Source organism: Rhodnius prolixus, unplaced genomic scaffold, assembly GCF_049639745.1.
Source record: "Rhodnius prolixus isolate KJV_2025 unplaced genomic scaffold, Rpr scaffold_2, whole genome shotgun sequence".
In the NCBI taxonomy this organism is placed as follows: domain Eukaryota; kingdom Metazoa; phylum Arthropoda; class Insecta; order Hemiptera; family Reduviidae; genus Rhodnius; species Rhodnius prolixus.
The window spans coordinates 12,534,388-12,549,487 of NW_027411592.1; the positions used below are offsets into that span (position 1 = coordinate 12,534,388).

Consider the following 15,100-nt stretch of genomic DNA (forward strand, 5'->3'; position numbering starts at 1 on the left):
ATTTCATAATTTGTTCTAGGTTAAAACTGGTATTCAAAACTTTAAGAAATATAAGTTTTTGAAAAATGTATGAACAAAAAATAAATGGCTACAATGGAACATACTTAATAAGAACTTCATATGCTTCACTCAGCTTCCAGTTCTTACATTTTTCTTGCTAGAAGTCTCTTATAGTCCGATGATGAACAGAGTTTTGGAAACCAGAAAACACCGCCCGCAGGCCGGCTATCTGAAAAAAGCTGCAAGTACCAGTTATCTCTGATTAAGACGCGTCTTACAATAATCAGTAATATTAATCATAGTAATAATTGGTAGTTGGACTTTAAGCCCCGCCTGAAAACAATAGGCGATTACTTTACTTTACTTAATCATAGTAATAGTTATCATTATTAATCATTAATAAACTGTAATGTATACATTATTATAGTTTTAATCTATATTGGAATTGCTCTGCTAGGAGGTAGTGGAGGTCATGTTTAGAATGATAATAATCGCCATTAGACTGCCTCAACCAAATTTTTTTTTAGCAATCCTAGAACAAGAACGGCAAAGAATTGAACAGCTAACAGCTGGCTGGGATGATCCAACACAAGTAGACTGGGGACCAGAAGAGGGTGACTCTCAACAAGAAGAAGTAACTGTTCCAGCCGATTCTCAAGGACCAACTTATAAGTGTACAGCTCTTTATAGCTATACGGTAAATGAGAAAATTTAAATTTGATTCCATCTTTTATAAGTATTGTGCAGCCCAGAAAAACCACATTAAATATTTCAGATTAAATTTCACCGATAAACACATTACAAATAATCTGAATATTCTAATATTCATGTGCATATTTATTTAAGTACAGATCCATTAATAACGTGAATACATACGCTATTAAAGACTGACAAACCATTATATGATTATGAAAGATTCTTACAAAAACAAAGTTAAAATTGAGGGTAGGAAATAAAATACATGAAAGCAAACACGGGACGAAATCACTTTTCTTTTCTTTTTTTGAGAATCTGACAAATACTAATAAACAGAGACATGCAAAATCGGACTAAAGATGTGGCTTAAAATGTAAATAACTTAGCACTATTAGATATATGTTTGGAAATACATGGTCTCCAAGTACAAATTTCGTATCTGCGATTTTAAATGACTGGCCTTAGAAAAATTTCCTGCAATATCAACAAAAAAATCCCAGAATTGATTATGGTTTTTATCTCTCGTACAATAAATTCTACTTTTGTTACTTCTATTATTTAGTAAATAAGTTTTAAATTTATTGCTCATTAAATCATTAAATATTATTTAAAAAACCATTAAACGAGGAATAGATGAACTAGCTTCTTATTTGTATGAGAGAAAAAAAATATGTTCATTTATGCAGTGCTAACAATTGCAAAATCTAAGCAAATTAATTTTTCATATATAACGCAAGTATAATAAATTCATGAAGTTATTAAGAGAAGCTCTTTTCAAAAAATGATGGAAGACAAGTTACACCAGGAAAGGCTTTTTGTGAGAAACACATTTGTTAATATTGTTCAAATCTATAACCAAACATTTCTCAGAACAATGGATAAAATATTTATTTGGATTATCAGATATTTTCAGAAGTTGTTATCAAACATTCTGAACTAATTTGTATTATCCAACTTTTACTTCATCTAATATTCTATTGCTTCGACAATGAAATACAAAGCACTTGTAAGTACTTGTATTTAAAACACCGAATATAGCAGTTTATTGTTTGATAAAAATATTAAAAGCCCTTTCGTGCTGCTATTTTTCTTTCTTCATCCAAGAAGCTCTTCCTATTTTCACTTATATTTGGGCTTTTTGGAGCACATACTATTGATTTGCAAAACACTCTCAATTTCAAAAAATACTGATTTACCTAATAGACAAAGTATTTTTCTTTACTTTAAATAAGAAAGTAATTCGTCTTCTTATCTTCATTAAATGTTTTGTTTTCTTAATTAAACATTTTTGTATATGATCAAAGTGAATGTTGCATGTTATGTAATACCAAACTAGAAGAACAGTATCATAAGCACAACTTATTGCTCATTGGATGAAAACCTAATAGTCTAGTGGTCTCTTTTGAAGAATTTTTTTTTATTATATCATTCGCTTCTGACTCCTGGTACTTACGTTTCTTAAACAAATTTCAGGCCCAAAATCCAGATGAACTTTCAATAGTGGAAAATGAACAATTGGAAGTAGTTGGTGAAGGAGATGGTGACGGTTGGTTGAAGGCAAGAAATTACAGAGGTGAAGAAGGATATGTACCTCACAATTATCTTGATGTAGAACGGGAAGATTGGGGACCAGAAGAAGACGAAGCTGCAGACGGAGGAACTGCTGACTTGGGAGCTTCAACGAATCTCACAGACGGACCTTCGTCTTATCAACTTACGTCACAGATTTCATTCTCTAGTGTAGATTACACTGTAGATGAAGAACCTTCGGAACAATCTGTCGGACAAGATACAGTACGCGAAGCATTCAAACCTGCTAATTTAGGTAATGTAGCAATATATTAATATGAGTAATAGTAAATGAACGTATAATATAAATGAAAGTATACTTTATTTTTCTCTATCTCCGTGGGATGAATAAAATAACAAATGCTTTGTAATATATAGATTTTTCTTACATTTTCACACATCTTATATTCGAATGAAAATATTATAGATTTGTCTAGCAGTAGTGAATACACTTCAAGGACTGGTGATACCTACTGCATAGCTCTCTATGATTATGATGCAACTTGCCCAGAAGAACTCAGTTTTTGTGAAGGAGAAGTGATTAAAGTATTAAGAAAGGTGGTACACGATGATGTGGACGATGGTTGGTGGGAAGGCCAAAGAGGAGATGAAGTTGGTCTATTCCCGTCCTTAGTTGTAGAAGAATGCAGAGAAAACGGTGAACCACTCACTCCTGAGGTATGTGGTCTAAAAGGAGTGTTTATTAATTATTTGAACCCTTTTCGTTATTTTGTTCTTTTGAAAAACTACCTATTAAAACAGAAGTTTTTTAAAGCTAAAATTGCTGGAATAGCAAACTTGTAGTTTTGGTACGTGATTAAGGGATTTAGTTGAGTTTTTAAACATATGTATGTTCAAGGATAGATTTTTGTGTTGGCTTTGATTCGCCACTTTATATTTCGTTATTTAATACTGTCAAAATAAAATTTAAATTGAAAATTACAGTGCATTTAAAACATACAATCTTCTACAATGCTAATTTGATTCAGAATCTGTCCAGAAGATAAAACAAGTATAGTGTAAATCCTTTAGCGCCCCCTGTAGTGAAACGGTTAAGATAGCTGTTCCTGTCCCTTTATAGTACTTCAAAGTTAATAATAAATTTGTTCATACTGCTAATCAAGAGAACAAAATATTTTGGAAAATAAGCCTTTAGTTAAAACAGAGTTTATCTGAGGAAATTAACTTATTTTATAAAATGTGTTCTCACTTTATAATGATCTTTACTTTAAAGATTTATATTATTTACAGCACAACCAAAAATTAAACTCGTTCCATTAACCTCTTTTTTTTAAATATTGGTATGTATATTTTAAAAAACTAGTTACTAAATTTGCTAATTTAATTTAAGGCTCACCAAAGTGGATCGGTAATTTATTTAACATGTTCATTTGTAATTTTTTTAATTATTACTGTAAGAAAATGTAGTTTTTTTTAAAAGAATATTTTGATAGTGCTATAATTTGAGCAGAGAACTCTGTTTTACTTCATTTTTGCTAATACAGATTTAACATACAGCTTTCAAAGCATTAGTGATTAAAGCTGTTAAATAATTCAAGACTTAACGATACTCTTAAAATGTGGAATAATTAATATTAGAGAGAGAAAGAAAAAAAAGTTAAATTAACCATTTAATTTCAATTGACATAAAACGTCAGAAATGCTTCTATATGAATTGTAAAAAAAATGGTTATAGTTATGTAAATTTATAGATTGGAAATATTCTCATTGTAAATTTTGTGTCATCTTTTTCTAAAAAAAAAAGAAGTATTTTCATTAAGTTCATTGGTGAAGTTTGCAAATCTTTCAGTTGAAATAAGTTTTTAAGATAATTAATTTAATTTAATTCTAGATTGCTCTTAGTTTTGGACTCCTGCAATAAAATAGACACAGTATTTTTTTTTTTTTAAAAAAAAGGATGTAGTATTTTGCAAAGCTTTCAATTCATTGAAGATTTATGCTTGCTGGCGTTTTTCACAATTTTTTAGCTTTTAGATGACAATTGCTTACAATCCTATTTACTCAGCCTCAGCCACTCACACTCTAATGCGTTTATTAATACTTAAAGCGTGAATTGCAATTTAGTTTCAATTAAAAATTTGATAAATACTTTAAATTTTACACGCTTGCACTGATAGCGCTTCATTTTATTTCACAAATGCTTGGTACAAGCACCACTTAAAGGCAAATATAATTTAATTTATTTATTTGTAAAATATCTTTATAAGTTATGCTGACAATACAAGAACGTAATTCAGAAATCCTGGCTGTAGTATCGAGAATAACTTTTATTCAAGGAAATCTTGAATGGAAATTTTTGATTGTAAATGTTTTATGTTTAAATTCCGAAGATTTATTGATCTAACACATTGCTCACGTAAAGACAGCTAAACTTCTTTTTCATTTAAGAAGAAGGATGGATACAGACTTCTATAAATATTCACTATATAATCGTAGTCATTGAAGTTTGGTAAGATTAAAATTTTTAATTAAGAAAGGAAAAGGTTTTTCTTAGTTTTGAAAAATATATTTATTTCTGCATTATAATTGCTTCAGTTCCCACAGATGGTAATTTACAATCAACATAATGCGAGGTATATAATTAATTCATTTTAATTAACTGACAGTCAAATAAAATATTTTTTTTGGCTGGTGCGATAGGTTGGTATGTTAGGAGATAAAATTAGTGATTGTCATTTGAAAGATAAATGAAAAAACCATGGGAAGCAAGTTAAATATCAAGTTACATGTGTTAGTTTATTTACATACGATGCAGAAAGAAATTATACTTATTATCTTATTGCATTTTGTAACTATTAGTTAGTGTCGATCAAATCTAGTGACTTTTCTTTTATATAAATATATCTATAACTTTTCCCAAATTTTGACAGTTTTCTACCTTTCTTTATAAACTACTTATTATTGTTGAAATAACATTTCTGCATGCTTGAGCTTTTTGCTACCATTTTGGTTGGCTCTGAAATAATTTTTTTCTGAAAGCTTTTGAATAAAAGTAATTACATAAATTATTAAGTTACAGTCGGTACATTTTAAATATTTATATTTCTCTGCAGTATTTCAGCAACATGAAACATTTGGAGGCATTAAAATGATTAAATAACACTTTACTTGCTCACTAGGTTTATTTTGCAGGATCAACAATGCTATAATTTAATGTTTGAGGACTAAAGATTTTGCAAGAATGGATACGCAATTATTTTTTAAAATGTATTTACGTTTTTATGTGTGATAGAGTTCTTGATCAGGGAAATCACTATTAATTATAAAAATATTAAATAGAAGGAAGTTATCTTCCTAGTGGAAATACCAAGAAGCAGAATCGTTGTAGATTTGGATTTTTGAATGACTTCTGAATATTTATTAGGTGTTACTTTCTAACTTACTAAAAAATATAATGATTATTTTTAATGTAATGATGTTTATTTCGACGCCACAGATCCTCAGCAAGTTGATTTAATATTTTGTTTAATTCTGTTTATATTCAAAGGGGGAAGATACACCTCCAGGTTCTGCGCCTCCAGTTTTTACCCCTCCAGATGTGCCTGGCTTCCTCCTTGCACCTCAGGCAGTCATTATTACGCAGCCAACTCCACTTGTTGAACACAAACCAATCGTAGGTAAGTATTGTTCAGTTCCAAATCTTTTTTCATATTAACTAGTTCAGTTTCTTCTGACTTGAAATTAATTTAACATTTGGTGTATTAGGAAGATGCACAATTGGGCCGAGCAATTTAGCGTACTGTGCTTCTTATTTCTCTATCCCAAATCTCACTCTTCCAAAAAAAGAACAATCTCTTCCAGGTAAAATCTTTAATTCCAAATTCTTTGAGTGGTTCATAGAGAGTATATAAATCCAAACTATCTGAACCGTATTACCTCAAGAGCCCTGGACCTAGATAGAGGTATAATTTCCCCTTACCATTTCACAATTCTGCTTTGTGTAAATGTCTGGCCAGCCGAATGGGCCTGGCAGCACACGCAGTAAACTCTTTTTAGAAATTTACTGAGGGAGTAAAGATACTTCTCTTTTAGGATGGAGATTACCTTCCAAATGCTCCAATGCTCCTGAAATTCTGTGTTCTTCCAGTATTTTTAAATTTCCCTGGCGTTAAATTGCTTCATAGCCTGGATCCACAGAATGATGTAGTAGATCTCACCTTAACCACTTCGTCGTCTTCTCGATGTGTTCTGCTCTGGAGTGCCTGGTTACAGACGAACTTCGTATTACACCTCTTCTTAATTAAGATTTGTCCGTCAAGGCATAAAACAGTAACTATCGCCGTAGAGTGAGCTAAGAAACTGTTGAAATATGTAAAATCTACCGACAGCCAATTGGAATCGAACCGGAGACCTCCTGTTCTGAGTGCATCACACTGCTGAGCTTCAATACATTAACTGAATGCTTTTGTTGAATTAACTAAAGAAAGTTATTTTAAAAAGCTCAGCTAATGTAAAAATCTCCTAACATTAAATGAATTTATATTTCAAAACATAAAATAAAAGTAGTTAATCTATTTTTAATTCCTTCATGAAGATGCGCTACCTGACTCTGATGAAATCCCTAACGGCCATACAAAAGAACTCGACACTCAGTTTTGTTCAGGGAATGTAGAAATTTCAGTCAGTGGTGAGTAGACATATAATTTGAAAGTAACTTTTGGGAAAAACAAGGAAAAAACTAATTTTGTTTTCTTACTTTTTAAAATGCATATCAGAAATTGAGGATGAAGACAGCCAGCCAGTCGAGGTAGATTAAGGGAATTTTATTTAAAATTAACTTTCGGATAATATTGACAATATATTTGGAATTTTTTTTACATTATAGGAAATATTTCCTAATTTGATATTTGTATTTCAAATGGCATTTATATTAAAACAAAATTAGAATAATTGAAGAATTATGTGCAGACATGGTCTGTAGAAAAATATCTAAAATAATCCAAACAATGATTATTTCTAAAGTCTGTATAAAATTCTTTATGTTGAAAATGAAATTAAACATCCTGTCGATTAACAATTCACGATAATGATTGTGTGACAATCAAATCATTGCTAGTTGTAAAGCCAAAATGTTTAAGACTAGAATAACTTAATGTTTAGAAAAAATTAGTATTTGTATTGTCACTACCTACTTCAGGTTAGCTGAAGTAAAATTTAGTTCAATGCTAATTCCTGGTTGTTTAGAAGCTATAAAAAATTATGTGTTCAGAAATTTTTTCTAGTTGAAATTGAAACAAAAAAATATGGATGAATTTTTATTTCAAGTGCAATACCAGTTGAATACATTATTTCTGTAAGCTGTTACAAATTTCATTTGCTGTCATAACATCAAGAAATGCTTGGTGATAAATGATTTTTGCCGGCATTCTACAGAATCGCAGTGACAATCTTTGGATACCATATATAGACGGGTTAGGCGAGAAAGTAAGTATTTATAGGCTTATTTTATGAATGAGAAATTCTCGCCATTTTCTCCGATCGAATCAGTTTTCGGTATTCGGACGGTTCAACATTATTTTTGTCTTTTGGTTAAAACAATTTATATCTTACGAATCTAAAACTGAGAAATAGAAGGTAAGCACAAGTACGAAAGTTACAATATAGTTTCACGTTTGTGCGTACGTTTGATTCAAGAAACAATAAAATTGGATCAAATTGGACCCCTTATGTAACTAATTATTTCACAAGACGATTCTCCATTTCTTTATTTTTATTTTTATTGCCCAAACTGAAGGGAGCTCTTCATAAAACCATCGCAAAACACTTCATTTCCAAAATTACCATTCTCAATAAAGAATTTGAGTACTCTTAGTAGGATTTAGTTTGTTTCTTATTATTTTTTTATTTATTTTTTTTTTTAAAGTTTGTAAGTCCGAAAAAAGCATTTTATCATTTTGTTTTTTATAACATTATAGGCAAGCATGGATACTACCGATGATGTTAAGAGTGAAGGATTGGAATTGAATCTATCGGTAGCGGAAATTGTAATAACTGCTGCTACGCCAATGACAGAAGAAGCAGAAAAACCATTTCCTCCTCCACCTAGTGCTGAAACGGAAGAAGATGATGCTATTGTGGATGAAGATGTCCCACATTGTAATAGTACCGCTTGTGCAGAAAGTGGAACTGCGACAGTTACAGAAGTAGCAGCGACACAAGAAGAGAACACTGCTACCCGGCACAGCAGTTCCACGGCAAGTGATGAAGAAACATATACTGGACCAAGCACTGCAGACAATTCACAATCAGTGCCCCCTCCCTCCCAACAAACTGATACTAAAAAACATGAAGTTATACCAGACGAATTGGAGCCACATCAGTTAGCCAGGCTCCAAGATCTCAAAGAATCAGATGCTTAGAGATTCCACATTGGAGTCGAAATTATATTTAAAAACAGATTTTTTTTTAAAATTAAAAACTAAGTGTATATTTTTATGTGTCCAAAGGCACCATAAATTGATAAGAAACAAATTTTCAGACTATAACGAAGCTTTTGGCCTGATATTTGGCAAATCAAAAATTATTTCTCAGTAAAATACACAATATTGTTTAAAGAACTCTCAATTCATTTATGAATATAGCCGGAATTTATTTGAAGTTTACTTGACTTTTTTCTGTCTCTTTAAAAAACTTAAGGAATTTCATTAAATACATATTTAGTATGAAACCATTCGTACTTGTATCTTTTAAGTTAAAAAGTTAAAAGCATTACTTTTTTGAAAATGAAAATAAAATCATGTCAAATCCTTACATTAAAAATTAATTGTATATTTAGTTGTAAAAATAGCATAGCTCGCTCTAGGAAACAAAAATAATAATCATAGTAATGAGTGAATATTTGTTCAGTTTGTTAAGTTTGAAATATTCTTTCAACTTTTTTATCCGTTACTTTAAATAATTATAACGAAACTGGTTTACCCTATAATAATTATTAATACTCATTTCTTATTATTAATTATTATTATTTATTAATAATAAAAGGATAAAAGGAAAAATTTAACACAACTTGAGGTGTAATTAAATTACCACATTAAATCAGATAAGAGCGAAAGAGAGTATTTAAGAACTGTGGCGAGAAATGTAGGATGGTATTGGAATATAGGCAGTAACTTAAGCTCAAAAGTAAACTATTAATTTTGTTTGTTTGTGTTTTGTGACAAAAATTGTATTTTTGTGTTACTATTTTATTATTAGGTTTTGTTTTATTTTTATCTGATTTTCCAATGTTTGAAATTAATTCGTCCGGTTCAAGCAGAGAATTATAATTCCATTTGTCTAGTTTTACAGTGTGTAAACTTAGCTTTAAAGATGAATGAAAATCTGAAGCTAATCTAGATTCTAGATCTAGATCAAGAAGAAAAAGAGCATGAAAAGATTTTTTTTTTTTCGCTATCTCCTTTGTGCTTAAGATGTGAGGAAGCAGCCTCAATTCACGGGTTCTTGCCCGTACCGTCCTTCTCATTCTGCAATTGACCCCTCTTGTCTGTCATAATCTTTCTTTTAAGAATAAATTATAATAGGATAAACAATTTTTTCAAAACTGAAGTAATCTAATGTGCTTAATTTTCAAATAATTGTAATTTATCTACATCTGAGCATGTATATATATATATATATATATTTCATTAAGGTATAATATAGCTTCAAAAGAAAAAATATAATTAACGGCCCATTTTTCAGTAAGACATTTTATAATTTTTAAAACCATTCAAATTGCATAAAATTTAAATAATTGGTAAAATCAGGAAAAGGTACATTTTTAGTCAAGATCAAAATTAACTTTGTAATAAAGAGTTTGTGATAGCTTTTTTCAGCTAGATTTATCATGCAATTGATGAAGATCTGGATTGTAAGCTTTCTCAGTTGGAGAATGAGTCTCCCGGTTATCTCACATTAACAACATATATCCTGACTACTAACCGAAATACAGTTTAGTTGTTATAGATCATTGTGGTCACTGGATGGCATGGAATGATTACTTTCTAGAAAATGGTATGTTTAGGTTCCTGAAGAATTCAGAATATTGATTTGAACTTCATTATTCAAGAAAAAAATTCACCATAACGTTCTCTAAAAGTATCACAACTTCTGCAATAGAACCCAACAACAATGAAGAATTTGTTTTGTTTTTATTTTTAATTTCTTATCCTCGAAAACAAGCTTAAACTCTGTGAGGCTAAGCCGTTTATGTGCAACTGTGAATTCTTTCATACTTTTTATAAAAATTGTTCAAACCTCATCCATATTTTGGGTGTACATTTTCTTTAAAAATAAATAATTTTGTCTGTTAAGAACTAAAGCAGTGGTAGAAAAGACTTCAGTCGTGGCCTCTAGGCTTTGTTAAAAGTCATTTGATTACTGTCATCAATTTCTGCAATTTCTAGGTTTATTAATTGTGTGTTCAATCGGTAGTTGGACGTAAAGCCCGCCTAAAAAAAAATTGGCATTTCTTTACTTTCTTTAACTTGTATGTTCAACTAGATTATTACTAGGATCTAAATAAATATTTTATGTTTAAAACTCAACGAACAAGTGTGAAGAGCAATTACATATTTAAATTTCTTTTACTCTTTTAATAATTTTTTATTAAAGAATAATTGCTACTCAAATTTTAATTTCCGTTCATTTAATATGGGCATTTTCAGATAAGAATACAATTTAGAACATACCAGGTCAAAATTTTGAACCTACCTAGCAACTAATTAAAAGATCAGTTAAGCAAAAAATACTCCAAAAGTTTAATTCTTTTTATTTCTTTTTAATAACGAATAAGAATCAACCTCAAATAATTTTTCTACGGTTTGGAAAATTATCTTATGAGACGAAAAATTTATGTAATAATAATATTTTATAGTCTGGAAGTTTTGAAAGGTTTTAAATATAAAGGTGTCAATTTTGTTGTTTTTAATTATTTTCTTCAGTTAATTTTAAATTATTTTTCTTCTAAATAGGAAGTAATTTAGAAGTATGGTTAATGTTGCTTCTTCCATTTCCTACGAGTCCACCTATCTTGCCTTGAGGTACACACAATCTAATATATTCTAACTTCTAATATCATCTCAGGGGTTGATTTATTAGGTAAAATTCTTGTTATATCACATTTTAATTTATTTATATCAATAACAATTAATAAGTTATTAAATTACTATTTTTTAGTAACAATATTGCATTTTTGTTTTGTTTTTTTAATGAATGAGATTATTAAATTGAGTATATTAAGAAAGACATTAACTGTAAAGTACAAGATACTATAAAGAGAAAGATTATCAACCCTTTGAGAATGTTATTATGGATATGCAATATTTAGATTCTTGAACAAAGTGTATAGCCTTATGTATAATATATAACAAAATAATAAAAAAAAGAATATATATATAAATAAATAAAAATATTTCATTTAATATGTAAATTAGTAATACTGTATAGAAACTTTTTTGTACATTATTATTTATTTATAAAGTTATTTGTAATTTAATGATGTAAAGTTGTACATCTTTCATTGGTTAACAGTAAATGTGTAAATTTGTATAGTTCTAAGATTAAATTTAAAAATTATAGAATGTAAACGCCTTTTTTTTAAAAAAAAAAAGCACAATACAATCTTTGCTAGTTATTGTTTATTTCTAGCGATTATAAATATGTACTCGCTTTTGCAAAAACTTTCATGTACTTTTATCATTTATCTATTATTATTTATTTATTCCAAAACTAAAAGTTCAGCACAGAGGATATTATTCAGAAAGATGTTTCTACTGCTTTTTAGATTAAAAAAAAAAACTTTTTGTGGCGCTATTCTTCTCTTTATTAAGTTAAAGTCATAAAATACATAAGCATTTAATAACAATGAAACAAAATTATTCATTTTCTCATATCTCAGCGCCACAACTCTCTGTGGCAAAATATTGAAGAAATATTCTTTTCCTTTTTAGAAGAGCGGTGCCTTTTTCAAAACAGCTCACAGTGTGAACTATTTACCCAATCTGTTGACTATTGTAAACTTATGTAATTATGTAGCAATTAATGTATTTAGTACAATCATTTTTCAATGTTTGAGCCCTGCCTTGTTCTAAAAATCGGTTTCATCTAAATTTTTTTATTATTCCGTTACGAAATTTAGGAATTTAATTAGTTTTTATTTTGTGTGAATTCGGTTATGCCAACTTTTATCCAAATATATACAATATTTGAAAAATATCATTATATTCCATTAATTATCTTTTTTATTCTTTAATTTAGAAAAGTGGACCAATTACACACACATATATATATATATATATACAAATATATATAAAAATGCTTATGGTAATCATGATGCTAACAAGTCCAAATTATTTATGTTTGAAATGTAAATTTTGGTGAGGAATGAGAAACGAATTGTTCATTTCTTGTGGTTAAAAGTTGGCATTTATTATTTAAAAAAAAATGTACTCAAAGACAAACTCTTTTTTTCTCCATGATCTTTATTAAAATGTTATTTATTACTTTACTTTTAACATATTTGTTAAACACTTAAAGAGTTTGTCTGTAGTGATTTATTAAGGAGTGGTTCGAGTATATACGCAATGACAATAGCAGAAGTGGACTTGTCCAATGTAAAAATATATAAACATTCTATATTGAATTGTAAGTGTGAAATTCAAATAAAATAGGCTCAAATTTTATTCTCCCTTTTTATCAACTTGAAATAAATATATATATTTAATACTTACTCTTTTCCAACTTCTACCTGAGTTAATTGCTTTGTATCGGTGCTGGCTTGTATTTATCTACCCTTAGACTCACTCCATTTCAATTTCTGGAATAGAGTAATCCACGTTGGTAATCCAAGTAAGTAAAGAGAAGTGAAGCTATTTCTGGCAGTGAAACTCTGTTGACGGTAGCTTTTTGTAGAGCATTAATAGAGGCATTTTCGTACTGTTGAGAACGAGTCTCCAGAGAATGTTTTACCTCGAGTACTTGTTAACAAGTACAGTGTTTGATGATGAGATATAGATATCAATATCCGTATGAATGGTGCTTTTTTAAAGGAATACCTAATGCCCTTAATGAACAAACACCAGATCATCTTAATTAACTGAAATTATGAGAAACACTTTCATTAACCTTTAAGACTTTTCAAGTCGAAAGAAACCTATTTGTGAATCCAAAAACTTGGCTATCAGATTCAAATACATTCATTTTAATAACTTGATCGCCTTCCTCTATGATACCTTACATTGTGGAGGATTTACAAAAGAGGCGCCACATGTCTCTTTTTTTGGCTATTGACTTGGCTTGAAAGATGGACCCATCTGGTTGTCTCAGACATTCTACAATATTATCCAACCAGGTTGTTTATCTCCTTCACCTCGGGTTTTTCTCGAATATTTGACTTCGCACGCTTTTTTTGGGTATGTCATCATCTACAGCTTTTAGTGAGTACCCAGGACTCACGTTCTCGTGTAAAGTTTAGGACGTACATTGCATCTCAAATACTTATAGGTTGGTTTGTTTGCTTTTTTATCACTGTGTTTACTGTTAAATTTTTTTATTTTTGACTTTGAATAACCTTACTGGTTAAACAGCCCTCGCATTGAATTCGCCTTTAACTCTGCCATTCGAACTTTTTAATTCCTTAGATATTGACTTTTACCTGATCCAGTGGCTTTCTTTTATCTTTATCGCATTCCATTTTTCTGTTTTGAGTGCTCTTTTCTAGATTCACTTCTGTATTTCTTTAACCCTATCGTTCACCTTGTGTTTGAGCTTCGTCTAGGAGTCTGCTATTAAAAACAGGCATCTGCAAATATTAAGAGCAAAACATGAAGAAAGAATACGTTTTGGAGATTCTATGCATTGTGAATTTGAAAGAATCATGTTAAATTTTTAAGGCAAGTTTTTTCCTCACCAAGCATTCCTTGGCTTCTCTTCTAAGGTTAAGCTTTTCAATTGTAGCAAGGTTGAAATTGACTTGACCTGTTACCCTGTATCTGAATATTTAAACATACGAGGATTCCCTTTAGTGTATTTTCTTGTACTAAGACCGACCGTAGTAGCTAAGTACTGTACTTCTTTTACCGTTAATTTTACCTCACCAGCTGTAAGGACGAGTATATTGATTGGGCTTTCCTAGCGATCGGCAAAAATGTAATATTGATTTGGGATTCGACAAAACTCCGAAATTTAACCATTACCTCGCAGAATATGTTTATGTTTCCGATTTTAAATAACTTGGGTATTGGTAAAGTTGCGCTTTAGGATAACTGATATTCTTCAAAATGGGAAGTAAGCTTTTAATTTCTTAATAATATAAAAGAGCAGTCGGAACTGTAGATAGCAAATGTAGGATTTAAAAAATAAAAACATTTTACGGAAATTAAACTTTGTAAATTTAACATCGAATAATTCTTCATCCGCTCTTGCTTTTAATTCGTATAATTAATAAATAAAACAATATACATTTAACATTGATTGATCAATAGACATTGGTCGTTGGGATATATAATTTTTAATAGGAACTATTCAACATCTGAAACCAACGTTTTTCTACAATATTATTTAAAAACTACAGATAAGTTTTCTGAGAAATAGGGCCATATTCAAGGGTATGCTCAGAGGCCCAGGGCCACCGCAAGCTAGGAAAACAAAAAATGAATTAAATTGTTTTAAATATTAGCGCATTAGGTTAAATAAAATTAATACATTAAGAAAAGAGAAATCATGTTCGGCAACTAACAGAGAAAGTCTTTATTAAAAAATGGTTTAATTGGTGCTCTTGGTTGCCACTCAGTGGTGACCTCTCGGCCCTTTTGCTTTAGTTTTTGATAAAAATTGT

At 29.8% G+C, this 15,100-nt stretch overlaps 1 protein-coding gene across 4 annotated transcripts in view; it reads left to right on the forward strand.

Annotated features, from left to right (window-relative positions):
* Window positions 1-12,947, forward strand: part of nwk (FCH and double SH3 domains nervous wreck) — a 51,333-nt gene extending 38,386 nt beyond the window's left edge. For 2 of the 4 annotated variants that reach the window (XM_074117918.1, XM_074117920.1), the window contains 8 exons: window positions 528-697; window positions 2,170-2,521; window positions 2,693-2,943; window positions 3,617-3,634; window positions 5,774-5,903; window positions 6,821-6,913; window positions 7,002-7,033; window positions 8,202-12,947. In XM_074117918.1, coding sequence (XP_073974019.1) covers window positions 528-697; window positions 2,170-2,521; window positions 2,693-2,943; window positions 3,617-3,634; window positions 5,774-5,903; window positions 6,821-6,913; window positions 7,002-7,033; window positions 8,202-8,645 — 1,490 coding nt within the window. In that variant the 3' untranslated portion in view covers window positions 8,646-12,947. The remainder of the gene's footprint in view (window positions 1-527; window positions 698-2,169; window positions 2,522-2,692; window positions 2,944-3,616; window positions 3,635-5,773; window positions 5,904-6,820; window positions 6,914-7,001; window positions 7,034-8,201) is intronic. The other 2 variants (XM_074117919.1, XM_074117922.1) reach the window with 2 other exon arrangements.
* Window positions 12,948-15,100: the final 2,153 nt, after the last annotated feature.